The sequence below is a fragment of the Aulonocara stuartgranti genome (assembly GCF_965226115.1).
Source record: "Aulonocara stuartgranti genome assembly, chromosome: 5".
In the NCBI taxonomy this organism is placed as follows: Eukaryota; Metazoa; Chordata; class Actinopteri; order Cichliformes; family Cichlidae; genus Aulonocara; species Aulonocara stuartgranti.
Genome location: NC_138943.1, coordinates 4248695 through 4270415, shown reverse-complemented (window position 1 = coordinate 4270415; position 21721 = coordinate 4248695). Strand labels below are relative to the sequence as shown.

The following is a 21721-nucleotide window of genomic DNA, read 5'->3' as shown; positions in this document are numbered from 1 at the left end:
AAAAACTTAATACTTTGTTCAAAAATATTCTCACTGAAAAAAACCTTTAAAATCGTGACATGAGCAAGTCTTACAGTACGATGATTTTATTTTGATAGGAAGTCCTCGGCAGAGTTTCACAAACTCAGGCACTGCCGTACATGCTGTTTGCATGAGCTTTCTGTCATCTGCTGTGTCTGTCTGATGAGGGGCTGACTTCTTCGTCTGCGTAGCCGCTGCTGTCCGACTGCATACTGTCACCGCGGACCACTTCACCTATACGAGGGAGCAAACACAGATATGTTCTCCAAACTCTGGGAAGTGCAGCACAAGTGCAGCAGCACACTGACCTACATAGGCACAGAAACACACACCTGCAGAGCTACTTGTGTACACATCTGTCAAGCTCTCATGTGATGCTGAATTCATATTCATGCTCAAACATTCACACACCAGCCACTTTAGCAGGTACGACCAGTCATTAACACATTTATCTAATTGACTAATCACATGGCTGCAAGTCAGGCATGTTCATGTTCAGACATGATCAAGGTGACCTAGTGAAGTTCACACTGACAATCAGAATGGGCAAGAAAGGTGATTTAGATTAAGTGATATGAAGCGTGGCGTGGTTGTTGGTGCCAGATGGGCTGCTCTTTGCATTTCTAAGGTTTACAGAGAATGGTGCAAAAAAAAGACAATAACCAGTGAGCAGCAATTATGTGGGTGAAAAATTCCTTGTGGATGTCAGAGGAGAATGGCCTTGCAGAAGAGCATCTCTGAACACACAACACATCGGACATTGAAGCATTGAACCTTCCTATGGTGTGGTCAGATTCTGATGTAAACAACATGAAAGCACGGATCCATCCTGCCTTGCATCAGTGGGTTAGACCTGTGGTGGTGTAATGGTGTGGGTGATACTTTCTTGGCACACTTTGGCCCCCTTAGTATGAACTAAGCATTGTTTGCTCCTGACAATCCTTTTATAACTCCAACGTACCCATCTACTGATGGCTGCTTCCACCACCACGTCACAAAGCTCAAATCACTGTGGGTTCGCTGTACTGAAATGACCTCCACACACACCCGATCTCAGTGCAACACAGCATTTTGGGATGTGCTTGAATGGGAGATTCCCATCACAGATGTGCGCAGTACTGTCATTTCAATATAGAAAGTCTGAGGCAGGCTTTCAGCACCTTACTGAATCTGTGAAGAATTACGGCAGTTCTCAAGACAAAAAGGGGTCCAACCCAGCACGAGTAGTGTATATTTTTATACCTGGGTTTGCCTGAATTACTCAGTTCCTCATTTGACCTCAACACAAGACCTCCAGTAAGCTCAAAGTTTATTCACATGTAGCTGAGCAGTGTTACATGGTAACACCCTTTGACTTCACACATTTTAACTGTTATAACTGTGTGCATCTTTTTTTTTTTCTGTCAGCGAGTTTATGACCACTGCTAACTGCAAACAGCTATTTTAAAACTGTGACAAGTCAAATTCCCATAAACTGTGTTCACAAAATAAAAGTCAAGTTCCTCAAATGAGATGTGAGCACACAGGGTACCTTTGTATGGATGTTTTTTTGAAAATGGTGAGGTTGTAGTTCTTGGAGTTTCTGACTGTCCCAAGTCTTCCTCTCCTGCACTATGCACCTAAAAAGACAAGGGGAATGCCTGCTTAGTAACTGTTTAAAAATAATTTCATGAACAATTACACACAGCAAGAGCTGAAGAAGTCATTGCATCATAGATGTCTATCACTATACAGTGTTTGAAGCCAAATATAAGTGAATATAAGAGCCTCTTTTGTATCATTTGGTTAGGTTTTCAATACTTCTGATAAATAATATTGTTATTTGGCCTGTTTTTCTTTACATAACAAACAATAATCAATGATCAAAATCCTTTTGAAAGAGAAAAAATGTAAGCGCAAGACATATTCCTAATGCAGGCTGTATTCTGGGTCAAAGTGAGCAACACAAAACACCCACGTATTATGAATCATAAATGGTTCATCGCCAATACCAAACATTATCAGAGGAAAGAACATATGGAATATTTGAAGGTGAGATTGCTTTTGAGTAATAATTTGATCATTTTGTTATATCCATTTATACCATTTTCATCATGATGATTATGATGACTTGAGCCTGTTTGGAAAATGTTTACTGAATCAGTTTGTGACGTACTCAGTTTGCTTTTGTTTAATGAAAGTCAGCCAAGCATTGTTAAACTCTTTTCAAATGGTAGTGCTGAGATAACAAGCGACATGAAGCCTATTGTAAAACTACTGTACCTCTTCCAGCTCAAAGGAATTAACCTGCTGAAGGTTACTGGAGAGCTTGCCCAGGCTCTGATGCATCAGAGGATTCAGAAACTGTCCTTGCTTCTCTGAAGGAGACTTTTTCTCACCATAGAAACCATGCGAAGCATGACTAGAATCTGATGTTTTCGAAGAAGAGGATGGCACATCATCGCCTTCCCAGCCAGTCACAGTTATGCAGTAATGAGTGTAGCTACCACTGGGTTCCGAGACAGGAAGTGATCTAGATGCGTCCCCCCGCGTGGCCTCACCTGAAGAGGCAACATCGTCTGTGTGTGAATTCAGGTTAGACTTTGTCACGGAGGCTTGTAGACTGAATTTGTGTGATACAGAACAGGATTTATCTGTGCTTTCTCTCTCTGGGGGAGTCAAACTTTCCGGACTGTGTGTCCTTTGACTGCAAAAAGGTGCCCGGTGTACACTCTCGACTATCTGGGGGCAAATTAAATCGTATGTAACCTTGGCAACAGGCTTTAGTTCCGCTGTCCTTTTGTTAGTTTGTGTCAAACATGAGTCTGGCTCTGGCTGACATGAAAATGATTCAGAGTCGGTTTCTATGACAGTTTCTTCTGATAATGATGATGCTACAGATGTTCTTACACCCTGAGTCATGGAGTCATTTTCACCAGAGTCAACATCCTTTGGCTGTTTATTATCATCCCCCATCTCCGTTTCACAGGTTTTATTTCTGTCCTCGAGAATCTCCATGTCCGTCGTTGACTGTTGAGTTTCCAGCCCATTTTCACCGTCTGTGATCTGGTTAACATCCATAGCTGAATTATTGCTATTACATTCCTCCAAATCCAGCTTCTTGTTAACTCCACTCTTGTTTTTCCACACTATATCCACAACTTCTGGCAGGCTGGATCTTTTCCTGGGTGAAGGCTGTGGAGAGGTGGAGTCAGACCCCCGGGGAGAGCCCGTGTAGAGACACATCTTATTGACAGTGTCCTTCAGCCTCTCTACCGGAGAGCGTGGCTCACTTCGAATGCTGCTTCTGAACCGTTCGATCCTCTGCACAGAGGAAGAGAAGGTAAACTCCGGTGTGGACAGTTTCTGGAGAGGAGTGCGGGACACGTGGGAGTACAGGGAATAGAAAGCGTTGGCCATTGCTGTCAGCACTTGAACCTGTCTGAAACGACCTATGGGAATCAAGAGACTTATATAAATGGATATAATTTACCGTATCACAGATCAAATAATTATATACAGATTACAGCTACAGAAGTCAAAGCAAGCTAACCAACAGAAGAACTACAACTAGATAGTCTTACTAGCAAGAGAGAGGCTGGGGTCTTCTTCTCTTATCCGCCTTATTTGTGAATCCAAGAAGAGTCGGAAGTTGATGCCCTGAGCCTGAGAAGGAAAGGTAAAGAAACGAGGAGGGATGCGCACAGTAACCTGTGGCTCCTCACAGCCAAAACCCAGCTCATACAAAGTCTCCTCTGCATCCTCTGAACACAACTCGAGGACATCTGATATACTAGTGTGAGAAAAAGGAGAGAAAATGTTGTATTACAGCTAATGTAATCATCAAAGCATCAAAGATGCAACCACTATAGTGAATAATATGTTAGAAATGGTGTATACCATGTCATCTGAAAACCATTTTTGAAAATTTGGCGAATACTAAATCCTTTAAAAGACTCACGTTGATGTACTTTTCCAGGTTGAGGCAGAGAAGCAGCTAGAAGTTATGCTGTGGCCCAAGTTCATTGATGGCAAACATAGTCCTTGACGTGGGGTGCTGAACATAAGACGTGTCAGATGTTAGACTGCATCCAACCTGCATGTTAAAGCCTTTATTTGTGCGTGATCTGTTTATTCTGACGTGTGGAAGAGTTGGTCACTGACCTGGTGAGCCTGCTCTTTTGTCTGAAGGACGGCTGTCGCACCAAGCTTCTTGGTCACCACACAGTGAAACAAAATTATAAATAAATAACATTAGATCATTTATTTACGTTTCTCTAATACTGATTTTGTAAAATTATAAAGTCACATGATGGACAACAATCACACAGCAAGCTTTGTATATTACAAGTAAATTATTAAATGAGAAATGCCTTTAATATAGTGTAAAGATCACCTATGCTATATGCCTATGACTACCAGTTCTTTACCAAATATTTGTTGTTTTCCTGTTTTGCTGCTACTGCCATAACTACATGCTTATATGCTGACTACTCACCCAGGCTCAGGTTTAACATCTCCATCTTCTACCACAGAAGCTGAAACAAGGAAGGCATGTTAAAATAAATTACAACACCTCTGGGTTCGACAGTTTCCCCAGGCACAATACCACAGGGTTGCTCAAGGAAGAAATTCACTTATCAGGAAAGACAAAACGCTACAGAGGATATAAAGTTGTAGATATATTTCTATGATGTGAGTAAATGTAGAAAATCCCCTTCGGCGCTACTCTTCCTTCATTTAATGCAATGCTTCCTGCAAAGGGACAATCAAGATCTCTAACAAGTAACAACACCAACCTGTCTCAAATTAATAACTTCTGTTAATTAATGGCTGTGTAAATGAAGACTGAGCTTTCTTTGTTTGACAGCTTAAACCTTTAATAACTTTGTACTTTGAACACTGTATGGTTTCAGTTTTATTTCAGTAAGAGACGTGGAAAATATGTGAGTTAGTTTTTGGTATTTTTGTTGAATTATCTGTTTAATATTAGAAGGAATTTTGTTAGGTACACAATTTCAGCTGCGTATTAACACAAGTTTCTTATCAGTCATTCGCATATAAGCAACTCAATAAATTTAGGCATGTGGACATGGTGAAAACAACCTGCTGAAGTTCAAACTGAGCAGAATGGGGATGATTTACGTGACTTTGAATGTAACATGGTTGTTGGGGCCGGACGAGCCTCCACAGTTACCATATCTCAATCCAATAATAGCAACTTTGGGTTTTAGTGAAACAGAAGATTTGTATCACAGATTTACAGCCGACAAATCTGTAGCAACTGTTGAAAAACTGCTGAAAAAATGGGCCAAAATATCTGAAGAATGTTTCAGACCTCTTGTTCAGTCTATGCAACAAGTCTTAAAACCTGTGACCTTTGCTTACAATCCACTAAGCTTATTGTTCCAGAGTCCGAATATCCGCTAGGTGGTTATTAATGTTGTTGCTTAACCCCTACAACAACAATCATATAACAGTTTTTTCATATATGATCTCCATGTGATCCATAAGAATCTGTATATGTGTAAAGTTGTATTTTTTTTTAATAAGTGTGCCCATTCATGACATAACATAAGAGTTATAAACAAAATATCTTTCAAGCTTTCTCAAAAAACATCCTCATGGCACTGCACAACACTGGGTGTGTCACTGACATATAAACTGCTCAGTCTAATTTGAACATAAACAGAGATTTAAAAACATCAGGATGCACAGTCAAGTTTCCTATAGTAATATAGTCTGCTCTATTATTAGTCTTTTACAAGGGTAAGCAACTATTACGTCATTTGTACAGAGAACACATGAAGGTTAGTTTAAGGGCTTGACTAATCTTCAGATGAATATGAGAAAAGTAGTGGTTATGGCTACGTCTTCAGGAAATTAATGCAAAACTATTTTCAAGAAATATCTGGGGTTGTCATTATCTGCAGTTTCCTTTTTCCTTTAACAGGAATTAATATGTTAGATGCAGTCACGTGAAGACAAACACTCAGTCTGATTTAGAAGAGTTAGCAGAGAGCGCAAGGGGCAGGACCTTTGACATCTCCAGTCAATCAATGTGAATTATCCAGAAACACTCCTTTGCTATTCTCACACTGACTCAGTGGCACATCGCACACTCTTTGTACTAGGGAGCTGACACAGAGAGCTAACCCCAGGCAAAAATCTATGTAATTCCTAAAATTCCTTTAGGATAACACTAAGTATGCATGCAGTCATGTATATTTGTCTTCCCATGCATGAACATATACAGCGTATGCTTACCATCTGCTCCAAGACCCAGGTCATCAGCAAAGTTACCGGCTTGGAGCACAGACTCTGAAGACAAGAAAGTCACAGACATGAATAATTACATGAGAAATACTTTTAAAATAAATTTTAAAAATGTAATGTAGACTTCCTCCATGTACATTATTATGAATGTAGCAAATATGAGAAACCTGTATTTTACCTCACCATTTCGTTTTCGTGCAAATTAAAACTTAAAATCGCCTACTGCATCTCCAAAGGAGTAACAAATTCTACTTTTTACTCCACCACAATCTTTTGACAGCTTTAGTTCCTTATCGTACTATGACACACAAAACATCCGTCTATTTGTTGTCCTGCAAACATGTACGTAAATAGGAGCTGAGCAACCAAAGTTGACACACAGGTTTATCTTTGGCCTCTGAAGGTTCTTATCTGTATCAGCTATAATGACATCATCAGGTTGCCTACTATCTATCTAACAACAGGCTAAAATCTCAGAACAAACAATGCTGTTGCGTGTAATAGTTAAACATAATAAACTCCTTGAGGTTCGGTGATTCATTTGAATGAAAAACAGCTCAAATTAGGAACACTGACAACATGTCTGTGCAGGTTCTCAGTCATCCAGGTCATCGTAGTCTAAGGAGCTTGAAAAGAAAAGCGTCTGGACTTCTGTAAGTTGCTTGAAGACGTTTCACCTCTCATCCAAGAAGCTTCTTCAGTTCTAAGGTCAAATGGTGGAGAGTCCCAGATTTAAACCCAGTGGAAGTTTCCCCCCAAAGAGGGACAAAGGACCCCCTGATGATCCTCTACTACTACTACTAATCACATGAGCCAAGGTGTGAAAACGGATGTGGGTCACAATCAGCCAGGGTTTCGGGTGAGCTCATTGTGAAACCTCCCCCCAACCTATCATGTGATTTCCTGAGGTCAGATGGCCAATGTGGAGAGATTTGAGAGAGACCAAACAGCCACTTCACAAGCGCATGGCACAACATAGAAGAGCCACCTCCACGGGACAAGACTCAGCAGTCCATCTGCATCTAAAGGACAAAGGTCACTCTTTCGAGGATGCCAATGTTCACACGAGAGGACAGATGGTTTGAAAGAGGAGTGAAAGAAGCCATTTATGTCCACTGCGAGCGACCATCTTTGAACAGAGGCGGTGGTTTACGACACCAACTGTCTGCCATCTATAATCAAGTTTTGAGATCCCTTCCCAGACGCCTTAACGCTCACTCACATCCTGGGCCATCTGACCTCAGGAATTCGCATGATAAGGTGGGGCCAGGTTTCACAATGAGCTCACCCGAAACCCTGGCTGATTGGGACCTGCACCTGTTTTCACACCTTGGGTCATGTGATTAGGTGGAGGATCATCAGGGGGTCCTTTGTCCCTCTTTGGGGGGAAACTCCCACTGGGTTTAAATCTGGGACTCTCCACCTTTTGACCTTAGAACTGAAGAAGCTTCTCGGATGAGAGGTGAAACGTCTTCAAGCAACTTAAAGAAGTCCAGACGCTTTTCTTTTCAAGCTCCTTAGAACACTGACAACAGAAACATTTGATAACATAACATCAGAATCTGAAACCCTGATAAAAGTATCAGTATGCAGTATTATGAAAAGTAATACTGCATGCCAATATATTTTAAAGCTGAGGTTTGTTTCAGCTCCTACTCACCAAAACTCAGCTGACCGCTGTTCTCTGAGCAGGCATCTGACCTGTAAAATATTCCAATATTTAAAACATGAACACACCCACTGTGAGATCCAATCAGTGTCATGCTTTTATCAAACGAGTGATTAAGTTTGCATAGATAGCTTCATCTGCAGCACGATACTGCCAGAGCTCGTGAGAGCTGCTTCTTAATCAACTTACTGTTGGAATCTGTCAGCTTCCTCTTGTAGGTGTAATAACTCCTTCAAACTAGCCTGGTTACGCTCTCCTATTTCTTTTACTGTACTCTTTTCTGGTGTTACAGGCCATTTCAGTGAAAACGCAGACTATGCAAACTCATTGACCACTAAATGCAACTTCCTTCTTGATAACTGACATAATGTGAACTAATCTGTCTGTGTTCCTTGCAGCAGTTTGATGGGAAAAAAAAGGAAATGATTATTTCCTCCTAGTTATATCATTTTCCCTCTTCTATAAGGAAATATTACAAAGAGTGAAGCAGCAGAAGTTAATTGTGAGGTTTAGTTTGTATGTGATGAAAAATTCTTACGTCTGAAGACATCTATATGTTGATACTCTGGCCACATATTTTAATCATACTCAGTAACAGGTACCTTCTGTGACACTTAACACTGGTTGATCTTCTGCAAACAAGTGTTCCCAAGACAGCAGAAGGTCAGTTCGGAGCACTGGTTTTATAGTTTAAAGTTCATTGTAAAATTATTTTTTTCCAATGGAACAATAATAAGTCATCATCAAAGTTGACTTTGGTGAAAAACAATACTGCGGCTGCCTTGCTGCAGCGTCTTCCTGGAACACCTGACTTCAGAGAGTTTCCACTTGCTACGCGCTGCTCTTTGTTAACCAGTTTCCAGTGACTTACAACTTGTCCTTTAGTGCTCAAAATATCATCTTACAAGAAAAACAAGCAGTAAAACAAGTTGACTTACCCACAGCTGAGAAGCCAGTTCTCAATCTTTCCCGCAAGGCAACCTGTGGAAATCGCACTTAAGATTATGATTGATCCCCACTGAAGGAACACATGCATTGTGCTATTATTAACTGACACTTAGCCGCTTGTTGTCATGTATATCCTGTTATAAACTCGTGTTATTTTTGCTATTGGTCACAACAAATATATTTTTTAACCCACTATTTATTCTTTACCCAATAAACAGGGTATCCAGCTACTTAGGTATCTTCAAGTTCAGCTGGTCACTTGATGTATGCTGAAGATAGTTAATAATAAACCACCATGGAGGACGATCCCTCCCACGTTCCAGAATCTGCTCTTACCATCAGAGAACACATCATCATCCGCTATGGAGGCAGATGGGAACGGGCACAGAGGCCCTTCCGGGTCTTCCAAAGTGACCCGCTGACGGCTGCTGTTGATCCATGCTCGCCGCCTCACTGTGGAGGACGAGCTCTCCATCGCTTCAGTTCACAGGACTGCCGGGGGACATGGCTCTGTCAAAGCTGCCAAGGTGCAACAAAAGAGCCGGGGATGAAATGTTGAAGCAGCAACACAGTGTTAGGCTTTAATGTTTACTTTAGGAGAATGAACACCTCTTTACTCTAAAGTCAATTGTATTCAGGATTTTTAGTGATATTTCCCTTCTCATTAAAATTGAGCCATTTTTGCATAGGGATATTAACAGCCGCTTCCTTATCAGTAGTGTTTCTAAGACATCTGTGCATAGATTATACTTGATATTGCAGTAAAAATGAGGTGGCTACACGCAAATCAATCTAGCTATGACATTAAGTTCAGAGACTATACTGCTTAAGGCTCATCAAAGTCAGACAAACAGTTCAGGTGAAATATTGTACCTCCAGGACAGCTGGAGACAAGATAACAGACACAATATAAAACATGTATAGATAAATATTCATTAAGAATTGGTATGTTATGGTTAAATGTTCATGAAGTGAATTTAGCAGTGCGAACCACATATAAACACAGATAATAGAAAATGATATAAGGTCGCTTCTAGTTGCCTTCAGTATGACTGACTAACAGTTCAGTCTAAACCCCTTCAAAGTAAAAGCAGTTATTATTAATTAAAGGTCGTAATTTACTTTAATGTGTAAGGGAAACCAAGTGTAGTTTAGATAAATTTATCGATGAGATGTAAACCATTAAATATATATGGTTATACTAATTAAGAATAATTATTTACTTACTTAATAATACAGCTTACAGGAGCCGTATGTTGGATGTGTGTTCTCGATAATGAGACGGAGTAAGATTTTCTCCATTCAGCTACAGCGAAGCGTCTACATGCTGCCTTAGAGCTCAATCAATGCTGACAACCGAAAAGCAGCCTTACCTTCATCGGCTCGGGTTTCAGTTCTGTATCAGAGGCGTTCTTTGTCTCGTTTCCTGTATGTGGCGACTTAAATACGAGACACTTCATCTGCAATCTTTACAAAACACTTAAAACTGCATCCAGCAGGCTCCCGTTTATCAACGACCGCTCGACGATTCTGGTGATTTCCTTTCGAAAGCAGTCAGTTATAAGTCGGGCTGAATATGCGCGGATCTTGGCGGTGAAGCGGTTTGAGAAGCCTTTGTAGGAAGTAACTTTGCATCTCGTCTGAAATACAAAAGTTTTATCAGCGTGGGATGCAGCTGCTGCACATCCTGCAGAAACAAAAACACAGACAGGTCTGTGGAAATGTCAGAGGCAAAGCTGATGCGACACGAGTGATTTGAATGCAAATCATATGACAGGCAAATAGTGCTTGTTTTTTTTGCACCTCTCCTTTGATATTTGAATTTTACAAAACAAATCAATATTATTTTTGCGTCCAGTGGCCCACAATCATTTTCTTCAGTCGTTTTATTGCGAGGTGTGTAGTTGTTCTCAATGCAGCTGGGAAACTACTTAAAAAGAGCAATGAGTCGCTGAAAATCATAAATAGAAAAAGAAAAAGCAGATTTGCTCTATCTTAGTGTACCATGAAGACACCAAAAAAGTGTAGCCTTGCTAATGCCATGGGAGTACAGAGGCCATTTGTAGCCATCACCCCAACATCCCAGTGCAGTGTGCCACTTAATGCCAGTTTGACATTTTAGCATAATTTTTTGCACTGACTAACACATGTGATGTATCCTCTAAATTTGACTATAGTGACAATCTCTAACTATAGGGCCCATCCTCCTGAAGGGTCTGATTCATCTAATCATTATGCCCAGGTCTTCTATGTTGGGTACTCTGGGACTGCACTCCTCTGGACAGAGATGCTCATATATATATTAGAAGGAGCTGACATCAGAAATCCTACCAGCGGCTAGAAAAAGATGACTTACAGGACAGCACAGAGGCTCTGATCATGGCAGCACATGAACAGGCCCTAAGCACCATAAAGGACAGGACTCTACCACAGCTGACAGAACCCAAACTGCCGACTGTGCAACGGCGCCCCAGAGACTATCCAACACATAGTAACAGGATGCAAGACACAAGCTTGAACTGCATACCCTGAGAGATACAACCAAATGGCTGGGATAGTGTACAGGAACATCTGTGTTGCATATGGATTACAAGAACAGCAAGGTCCTAATGTCCTGTGAGACTTCTGAGTTCCAGACCGACAAGCAGCTGCGGGTCAACCAACCAGACATAGTGATGACTGTGGTAATACCAGTAGACAGCAACATTGGGAAGGAGCACGAGGAGACAGAGAACTACCAGAAGCTGAAGGAACAACTGGAGCAGATGTGGAGGAATAGCCCAAAGTAATCGTGGTGGTAAGAGGAGCTGTAAGAAGCTGTAACCCTGCAGATTCCTCGCACAACATCAGAGGTCTCTTGTCAGAAGAGGGCAGTCCTGGGATTTAGAGTATTCAGAAATCAGGACTATCCATGCAGTAAAGTACAAAAAATGTGAAAATAAGCGTCATTTAATGAAACCAGTAAAGATACGAATGAGTTGAACTCAGTTCTGCCCAGTATTTATTGAATTTTATTATAACCTTAAAATGAATTGCCCACCCCTGATTTAGGCTATTTATTAATCAACATTTGTCACCTGATTAATAAATAACATTTTTTATTTGATTATTCTTACTTTTTAATAATCACCTACAGGTAAAAAGCTGTAAAAGTCATGTTTTAAATAAATGTTAACATTTTCCACTATGATGCATATCTAGTATTTTCCTTTAAATATTCACAAAAAATCACTTAATGTAGAAACTGTTAATTTAAAAAAACAAACTGTGCCATTGAAACGCAGGAGCAATGGTTTCTGAAAATAACTGTGGGTCCACATTTACAAGTTTTTCAGATATTTTGCATGTAGGCTGTAGTTTTATTTATCTGTTGTAAGGACAGTACTGTATTTTATGAAATGCTGTAGTGATGTTACTTTCTGGGCTAATACTGGACAAAAAGCTGATGTTATGATTGTCTGCATAGTAAAGTATATGATGAAAAGCCTCTCTTTAACGGTATCGTATCACTCCATTTATTTCCAGACTACATGAATGCTTCAGTTAGTGCTGCTAGATCAGTTCAGAGTGTGGTGGTGTCATGCATGCATCAATGTGTGTCGGTAGAAGTATTCATATCTGCGTCTAATTGAAGAAGTGTCAGTGATGGAGTTCACACAGAGGTGGGTGGCTGCAGGACTGGCCTGGGGATGGGCTCCACCCTCTCTCTCCTGTTTACACGGGCACATGTGCTGCCGTATTGACAGCCCCCTCACGAATCCTAATAATACAAGCCCTCCCACAGGCGAGCCATTTTCTCCTCCCCGCGCGGTTCATAGCCAGTGTGTGCGTGTGATGGGGAAATCTTCACCGCCACCCTGGCCAACTCCTCCCGCCTCCTTGCCGTTTCCCGACCCACCGGGCGCCACCAGGGAGTGGCCAGTGGCCACGGAGGCAAGACTTAAATACCCATGCGGCCTTCCTCCTTTCCCACCTCCGTTTTCAAACCAATACACGAGCCTTAATGTCTCAGATGGACAACACAGGCTCAAGTATCTGACCGAATAAAGGCGATCGCCCATATTCCGAGAACTGTTTACTCATGGCGTCTTTTAAGCGGAAAAAGATAACCAAACGTCAATCATACTCAGGGGTACAACCTACAGTGCTTGGTTCCGCCCAGTCTTCTGCCTCTAGCCCAATTACATTGTCCGACTGATACTCGTTGGCAGAAACGCCCTTCTCCATTGGAGAAAAGAAGCGATTGCTCAAAAGAGGCTCTTAAAAGGGTGTGCTTCTTTTATTCATGGAAACAGTGCGATAGTGCAGCGAACAGGGGGTGAGTTTAATTTTTAATATGGCAAAACGCCCATTGTTGAATATATGGTTACCTATTTCGACTGGGAGATTTTTCCACTCGTATTCTTGTATTTTTGATATTAGATAAATACTTTCTACCGAAGAATATTGTACTAAGAACTAAAAGGGATAATAATTAGGTCATAGATGTTTGAATTAAACGTAACTGGAATTGGACTTGAGCTGTATAGGGGAGCTACTTTCATTTAATGACTTCCTCGTCAATACTTTCTCCGATAAGCCTGTTAAAAACCTATACCGCGTGTTCTCCCCGACGTGGGTAGGCTGCCGCGTTCATAAATCGAACGCACCCACTGTTCTCCTTCAAAGAAGGGGGGGTGTCAAGTTAGTGTGAAGTTGTGAAAAGTTGTCAAGCAGAAAAAAGAGCAGCGAAACTCCTCCCGTCTTCAAATTATGAGCAGTAAGTGAACTTTTTAAACTCACTGGCATGTTGTGGACGAACCGATAACTGAACAGTAAGGAGTAGAGTGGAAGTACGTTGTTTTCAATGTGTTCCGTGTCGTAAATGTGGCGTGTGCCGATAACGAAATGCCGAGTTGTTTTTTTTAAAAAGTGACCAACTAAGGTTACAAACCCGCTAATTTTTAAATACACGGCTAACAACAATTAACCAACTGGTCACTTGTAACTTTACTTTTGGACTTAAATTAATAGGTAAGCAGATAGTGTCACTTAACTCCGTGCAACTGATGCGAGCTCACAGCTAGTTGTACTTACAGCGGTGGCTGAAAACATTTCGTTCACTTCAGCTCATACTTTACTTGTGAGTTCACGTTAGCTTAGCATGTAGCTGGCCCTGTGAGCACTTAGATTTTCTTGCACTTCTTGTCTGAATCGCCCCACAGCGGCCCCGAAAAACACCCTTTTTATTGTGTGTTCGTGGCCTGTGCTGTTCCGTGTGTTCCGTCCTTTTTATTACACGCAGTAGTAAGTTTCGATGTGTGATGTTTTTTTTTCTTGTGAAGTGCTTTAAGGAGATGTACTCTTACAAAAACTCTTCTTCCGCAGATCAGCAGCAGGGTGAAATGGCCGCTGTGGAGAGCGGTGGAGGCTTCAGTCAAAAGCGAAACACAAATTCACAAGTAGGTTACGGGACACATCCACTGGAGATACTGCCAGACTGAACTCATGTGCACTTCCCATCTGTTTGATCGCTTCTATGGCTCGTTTGTGTCGGGGTCTGTGAGGGTTGTTGATTTTCTCCCCAGAGCACATGTTACCGGGGTGGGGAATGGGCAGGTAAAAGTCGCCCACACGGGGTGTTCCCGTTAAACCCCGGCACTTCGTGTGTATTTCGCTCGGCCCATTTGGCTGGCCTTGGAGGGGGTGGCTAGCGGAGTGAGTCAGTTTATAGGGCAAACTAAAAGTGTGGGAGGGAGATGGGTGGGTTTGGGGGGAGGGGAAGCCAAGCCCGCCGCAACTCCACAAAAATGTGGTCCCTCCCATACCCCCTGCCCACACCCCCTCACTTTGATGCCCACTCCCCTGGAAAGGGCAAGAAAGTGGGTTAATTTTATTAATGAAGTTCTTGTTAGTAGTGGAGTGTGTATTTCTGACATCCAGAAAAGAGGTCCCTCTTCTTCTTTTTAATTAATCTACCACATCACTTGCATTTTTTTAAATCAGAAAATTAATTTGGAAAATAATTTTAATAGACATTTTAAACCATTTAATCTTGTATCGTAAATGCTCTGAATCATGTGCAAGGAAGGAAAAAATAAACTCTAAAAATTCACTCTGTAATTTGTAATTTTCTGATTCAAAGTGAGTTGGACAAAGTGGGACAATATTTACATTTTACTGTGTTACTGGGCTTTCCAAACCAGGCTACACTTCCTCTTGTTTAGGGGATGCCACAGCGAAATATCCACCACCATCTCAGCCCATCTCTAACATCCTCATCCTCTACCAACCCTCTGTATGTCCTCCTTCACTAAATCTCTGTGGTCTTCCTCTTTTCCTCCTGCCTGGCAGCTCAGTCTTCAGCATCCTTTTCCAATATATCAATTTTTCCTCATCTGTGCATGTCCACCATCTTGGGCTCGCCTCTGTAACATTCTCTCTCACTCCACCTGACTTTTCCCCCAATATTATTTCTAAACCCATCCCTACTGGTCACGCCCAATGAAACTTGAAAGCAGCGTGCATACTAGAAGTGATTCACAGTGTCCGGATGACTAGAAACCACAGAAAGTGGATGATATTCCACGGGTTCAGGTGACTATGAGCGAAATAACCGCAAGCAATAGGAAGTGGGTGGGACCTGAGGTAACCCACGGACAAGACTACAAGTGAAAGTGAAGAATGCAACTGATTGGCACATGACCTGATGGTAAATGCGTTAGAGAGTTACCTAGGCAACAGAAGCGTGGAATGTCCACAAGTGACCAGCCGTCCGCTTTAAAGCAGCGACAAGCGATTGACTTCCAGTGTGTATGCAGCTCTGCCACGTCCAGTCCCATCTTCTGCCTTTGAGTTAGCGGCACCATCTTCACTCTTGCTGTCACAAACCACCCCAGACACTCATCTCCACCTGCTCCCCTGCCTGCACTCTCTTCTTCACCTAAACTTTATTATGTATTCTTTCAATCACATGCAAGTATCCAGCTTTACTTGAACATCCTGATATTTTGGCAGCTGTTACTTTTTTTTTTTTTTTTTTTTTGGTAACTCTACATTGCATTTCTTATATTTCTACTTTCTAAGTACTCCTTCATTTATTCTTTTTCCAGGACTCACAGCAGCCGTCACCACTCGCCTTGTTGGCAGCCACATGCAGTCGCATTGACACCCCAGGAGAGAACGATTCCCCTGCCGACCAGCACCAACAGAATCAGCAGCAACAACTGGACCTAAACCAGGCTGTTTTTACCTCCAGTGCCAACAGCTGGCAGGTAAACCCTCTCAGTGTTCAAGCATCCTCAGGCTCCAACACAGTCACCACAGATTCCTCAGGAGTGATGTCAGGAGGAGACCTCAACAAGAACAGGCAGGTGCTGTCGCCAGCTGTAAGCTCTCAGGGTCAGCAGCAGCAACAACAGCCCTTTGTAGTTGCTCAGGCGCCGTCAATGCAGGGTCAGCAGGTCCTTACCACTATATCAGGTATGATGCCTAACATCCAGTACCAGGTCATTCCACAGTTTCAGACAGTGGATGGCCAGACGCTGCATTTTACACATGCTCAGCAGGAGTCTGCTGTGCCTGCCGCAGCAGGACCAGGCCAGCAGTTTCAGATAGTGTCTTCTCCCAATGGCCAACAGATCATAACTGCGAGTAACAGAGCCGGTGCAGCAGGAAACATCATAACCATGCCCAGTCTCATTCAGGGAGCCATACCCATACAAAACATAAGTTTAGGCAATGGTTTGTTACAAAACCAGCCCCAGTTCTTGGCAAATATGCCTGTGTCTCTAAATGGAAACATCACTTTGTTACCCGTCACTGCTGGTGCTGCAGGGGGGGATACCAATGGTGGAGGAGAAGCAGTGGGAAACCAGCTCATGCAGCAGCAGCAACAACAGCCAGTGTCTTCCAACAGCGAGTCCGGCTACATGACCAGTGCTTCCACTGTCACTACACAGACGACCTCTTCTTATGGAGTTACCCAAAAGCAGAACAGCAATGGAGCTGTGACAGGGACTTTTCAGCAAAACATGGCCTCTTCTCTGGGTATCCCAATACAGCCAGACAACAGAGACAGGGTGCAGCCACAGCAAATCCTCATCCAGCCTCAGCAGGTTATCCAAGGTGGAGCGCAACTCCAAACCATCCAGGCCGGTACTGTTGCAGCCACAGGCGGTCAAGTGTTTACTCCAACACTCAGCCAGGAAGGGCTTCAAAATCTTCAAATCATGCCAAACACAGGGGCTATCCTGCTGCGCACCGTCGCCCCCAACGGCCAAGTGACCTGGCAGACCATTCAGATCCAGAATCCGACGGGAGCGCAGATCACGCTGGCACCCGTGCAGTCCCTTCCCCAGCTCGGCCAGGCTCAGGGAACAGCTACAGCTGGAGGAGTACCCGTCAACACCGTGCAGATCCCAGGGATCCAGACCATAAATCTTAACAGCCTCGGGGGGTCCGGGCTGCAGATGCACCAGCTGCCCATCACCATCGCCAGCACAGCAGGTCAGCCAGTGGCCTGATTTTCATTAACTGTTAATATTCAGCGTTAAAATGCATGCATAATATTTTCATCTATTATAACATGCAGGTTACTATATCAGCAGTTGGTGTGTTTAAGACCTGTTGATCTGACTTTCATTCGTATTAGATGCTTTTCTTTGGACCATTTAGTTTTCATAAATAATTTTAGATTCTATCTAAACACAAACAACTTTTTGTGTTTGTTAGAATTTCTGTTTAATTGGTAGTTAAAGAATTTGGTGTACATGGTAATTGTAAAGTATGTGACTTGCAGTTGGGTTTAGTAAACAATGGTTACCCTGGAAGATTAGATTTACTTTCTGTTTTTCTTTCCCTCTTTATCTTGTATCTTTGGATTGATTCCTTCACCTCTTACCTACGTAGTGAATTATACTGGTTGAACCAGTCTGGCTTGTTCAGTGCTTTTCTGACCTCGTTAGGCCACTTCACATGGTTGTGTTCCTGTTAAAGCTTTTGTTTCCCCTCTGACCCTACGTACCTCCACGTGCTGGTCCCATTACATGCAATTGTGGGTCAGCCACGACTTCTCTGTTATAGCAAGGGTGTAACTGCACCCCTCCCTTCTTTTTTTCTTTTTACCCTTTTTTTTTTTTTCCAAGTTTGGCAGCTCCTCCCAGTATGTCTGCATGTTTGTTGGGCTAGATGTTATCAAATTCCCCTGTTTGTAAAGAATCGCTGAGTCTGTTAACAGTGTTGTGAAATCGTATGCCTCCCAGCAGTTACATTTGCAGCAGGCTTTGTTTAGACTTGTTTTAGTTAATGGCTCATTTTTCTACATTTTACTCTGTCATTAAAGTTACTTAAGCATAATGGATAAAGACCAGATGACTAAAGTTGTCATTGTTACTGAAAATGTAGCTTATTTAGAAAACAAGTTGTACTAACATTGGATTAGTACTGTTTGTTTTGGTTTTATGCCAATAAGGAGCTATGAGAAGAAAGCGCATAGCTCTTCAACCCTATGGTTTTTGGATCAGAAATTATAGAGCTGTATTTTAGATCTCTAACATGTAAAAATTTAACTGGTTTAAGCTTTTAGAGCAGCAGCTGTTTAATGAAGCACTAGATAAACTTTGTATGTTATGTCAGACTTTAGCATTTTTCTTTTCCGTTGCTACAGGAGAGCAGCCGTTACAGACGGGTGGAGAAAGTTTGGATGAAAATACAGCTATGGATGAAGAGGATATAAGCCCACCACCTCAAGGGCGACGTAACCGTAGAGAAGCATGTACCTGCCCCTTCTGCAAGGATGGAGAAGGACGGTATGTTACAGAGCCCTGTTATGGCAGTCTTCCTGTCTAAATGTTATTTTCCTTTTTACATGTATTTATTCAACAATCAGTCGTTGTTGTTAGCTATAAAACTGAACTACACAAAAAAGTTGAAGCAAACTTGTTTTTTCACAATCTTTTAAACAGAGACCTATTTGAATATCACTTGTTTTTAATTTCTCTCACGCTCATGATTTGTGGTTATTGCATCAAGCAGTGATCCGACTAAAAAGAAGCAGCACATATGTCACATCACTGGCTGCGGGAAGATCTACGGCAAGACATCCCACCTCAGAGCCCACCTTCGCTGGCACACGGGAGAGCGTCCCTTTGTCTGTAACTGGTCTTACTGCGGCAAACGATTTACCCGTTCAGATGAGCTTCAGCGCCATAAGAGGACACACACAGGTATAAGTGATGACTTAGTTTTATTGTATAAGTTTAACTGGCGTATTTTAGTTTCAGGCCCTGTTATTGTGCGGAGTCACTTGTCATGGCTTGCAGGGATGACTGAGTTGAACTGAGCCAACATTGTTTTATTATTAACAGCCCTCTTTTCCCAAATGTGTCTGCTGTGGGGAAAGTTCACTTTTATTCTTTAATGCGAAAACAGTGAAGATCAGAGGAATTCAGTGCAGCCTTTAACTATTCTAGACATTGACTGAAAATGCACGTGAGTGCAGATATCCAACATTGATGCTAGAATACGGCAGGTGTAACAGTCGTGCCCCAAGGTGGCCTATCTCACAAAATGTGCTACAAGTTGGAAAATGTCCCAGAGTTCACTGTGTGAAAAGCCAATGTGTGATAGGTGTTTGCCACATTAAATGGGGTGTAATTTTACAGTGTACGCCAGCACCAGCATGCTTGATTGAATAGGTCAGTGTTTACCAGCATCAGTACAGGAGCACAGAGATTCCCAGAACACAGATAGTAACAGGTAGAAAAAGTTGAGATGTTTCTGGTTTAAACTTCTTTTTATTAAGAAGTGTAAATGGTTGCTCACACAGACTGACTCCAATGGGTCAACTATTACCATATCTCAAATGGATCATTGACTGTGCAGCAAAAAGTCTGATATTATCACATGCATTTATTTATTTTTGTTTACCTTTCTTCAGGTGAGAAAAAGTTTGCGTGCACAGAATGTCCCAAACGCTTCATGCGCAGCGACCACCTCTCAAAGCACGTCAAGACCCATATGAACAAGAAACCACCAACTGTTACCAGCAGCAACGCCGCCACCACAGTCTCACCTGACGCTGCTTCGCCTGCAGCAGGAACAGAAGCCGGCACCGGAGCGGTTTCAGCAAATGACCAGCACACCATCGTTACCATGGAAACCTTATCTGCAGAGAGCTTGGCTCGATTAGCCAGCAGTGGTATTAACATGATGCAGGTGGACTTTCACCAAATAAATGGCAATAGTTTCTAAATTGGTGGAGTAAAGTGGCCTTGGTGGATATTGTATTTGGACATTTGGGGCTTTAAAAAGGGCACCTTACTGCAGATGCAGAAGCTTTTAGAGGCTTCAGGCAGGAGAGGTGGTGACAGATGCAATGCAACAGACACTATAAATTTTGAGGACTGAGGGAGAAATATGTTTCCATCTCATATTTGAGACCTTGGGCATTGAAGGCTCAGTTGGATTAAAATGTTAGACTAGAAAAATCACCATTTGATTTCCTTAAAATGGGAATGGCATTACACTAACATTTATCACACGTAAAGAACGGTCTTACTTGATAGTGGGATTGCAATTAAACACATAAGTCACCACACTTCATGTTGAATTTGTAGCTTATATTACGCTCTCTTTAATCTTATCTCTTCTTTAGCAAAGGGATAAATTCAGCCAGCCCCCCCATTGTTTGTTTTTGTTTGTTTGTTTGTTTTTTGTTTCTGAAGCTCTGTGCTTTGCCATTTTGCCATCCCTCCTCTCATAGATGCTTCCTTTCCCATCAGACTGGGCTCCTGTCTCACACATGCACCTCAGGCTAACTGACCACACATAAGATGAAAACAATCTTTAGCAGAACATATTCAGTTCTCAGATTGCAGTGCTGGGAGAACTGGATGTGTTCATAAACAGCAATCTGATTGCCACGGGAATAATATTTAAATGATAGGAGGTGGACCAGGACATGTACACATGACATCAGAGCCAGAAGCACTAATCAGTGCAGTGTAAGGATGTAGCTATCAGAGCACTGAGAGTAGCCCCAGCACACTTAAGCCATCATGCTTTGATATCTGTCATTAAAAAGCATTTTTTATGTAAATATGTATTTGGTTGTGTAAATGCTGCAGAAATTCTTAGTATAAGCAGGATTATCTTTCATGATTGCCTTTCAGATTTCTAAACCTTTCATGCACAATCAAGTTTAATATTGTTACTCCTACATTTATAAATGTATATGTAGATTAAATGTGTAAACCTCAGCCTTTCTGTCATAGAATAATGGATTCCATACAGTCCAGATCTTCCAGTACTTTTTCTTCCTGTGGTACTCTTCTTCCTCAACACTTTTTCTTGCATTCAGTTCAGTTTCTTTCTTTGGGTTAACTATTGTTTCATCATATCTGCTCAGAGTGATGGATTTTATAATAATTTCCAGACAGCGTAAATATGTAAGCTCAAAACCAAAGGTTCATACTCATTTTATAAACAACTTAAAAAAAAAAAAGTCTTTGGTCCATAAACTTTCTAATAATTTTTCTATTATAATGCACATGCTAAAGTTGTAACTGGAAAAAGTCCAGCTTGAGGCAAACCTTGAATTATTTTCCCTTTGTCCAAATAAGATGAAAAATGTACCAAGTCTTGTCATGAACAGTTGTGCTTCCCTTAACTATTGAAATGTTTTGTTTCTGCTTTGAGAAACAACATTTAAAAATTCTTTGCAACTCGAGATTAAGTCAATTGGGCAACAAGTGCTCTTATTTTTTGGCTCATTTTAAACAAGGGATTTTATATTGTTTGTATACAACTACTGCAAATGCCAACAGCTGGATTAAAATAATAAATATA

The 21721-nt window shown here is 41.8% G+C and overlaps 2 protein-coding genes across 9 annotated transcripts; one reads left to right on the top strand and one right to left on the bottom strand.

Annotated features, from left to right (window-relative positions):
• Positions 1 to 70: 70 nt before the first annotated feature.
• tespa1 (thymocyte expressed, positive selection associated 1) lies at positions 71 to 11095 on the bottom strand. Of its 4 annotated transcripts, none has more exons than XM_082534610.1 (12): positions 10267 to 11095; positions 9230 to 9412; positions 8884 to 8926; positions 7937 to 7977; positions 6268 to 6321; positions 4499 to 4538; positions 4165 to 4212; positions 3962 to 4057; positions 3585 to 3793; positions 2284 to 3452; positions 1553 to 1640; positions 71 to 255 (listed from the first exon to the last, which is right to left on the bottom strand). In XM_082534610.1, the coding sequence occupies exons 2-12, from the start codon at positions 9366 to 9368 to the stop codon at positions 164 to 166; spliced, it is 2019 nt and encodes a 672-aa protein (XP_082390736.1). In that variant the 5' UTR covers positions 9369 to 9412; positions 10267 to 11095; the 3' UTR covers positions 71 to 163. The 4 variants fall into 4 exon arrangements, with proteins under 4 accessions (XP_082390736.1, XP_082390738.1, XP_082390737.1 ...); XM_082534612.1 differs by having other exon boundaries at positions 4165 to 4209; XM_082534611.1 differs by lacking the exon at positions 10267 to 11095 and adding an exon at positions 10121 to 10259.
• Positions 11096 to 13167: 2072 nt separating this feature from the next.
• Positions 13168 to 21721, top strand: sp1 (sp1 transcription factor). Of its 5 annotated transcripts, none has more exons than XM_082533301.1 (6): positions 13168 to 13211; positions 14261 to 14334; positions 15985 to 17380; positions 18540 to 18681; positions 18908 to 19098; positions 19812 to 21721. In XM_082533301.1, the coding sequence occupies exons 2-6, from the start codon at positions 14278 to 14280 to the stop codon at positions 20123 to 20125; spliced, it is 2100 nt and encodes a 699-aa protein (XP_082389427.1). In that variant the 5' UTR covers positions 13168 to 13211; positions 14261 to 14277; the 3' UTR covers positions 20126 to 21721. The 5 variants fall into 5 exon arrangements, with proteins under 5 accessions (XP_082389427.1, XP_082389423.1, XP_082389424.1 ...); XM_082533297.1 differs by lacking the exon at positions 13168 to 13211 and adding an exon at positions 13492 to 13652; XM_082533298.1 differs by lacking the exon at positions 13168 to 13211 and adding an exon at positions 13652 to 13725.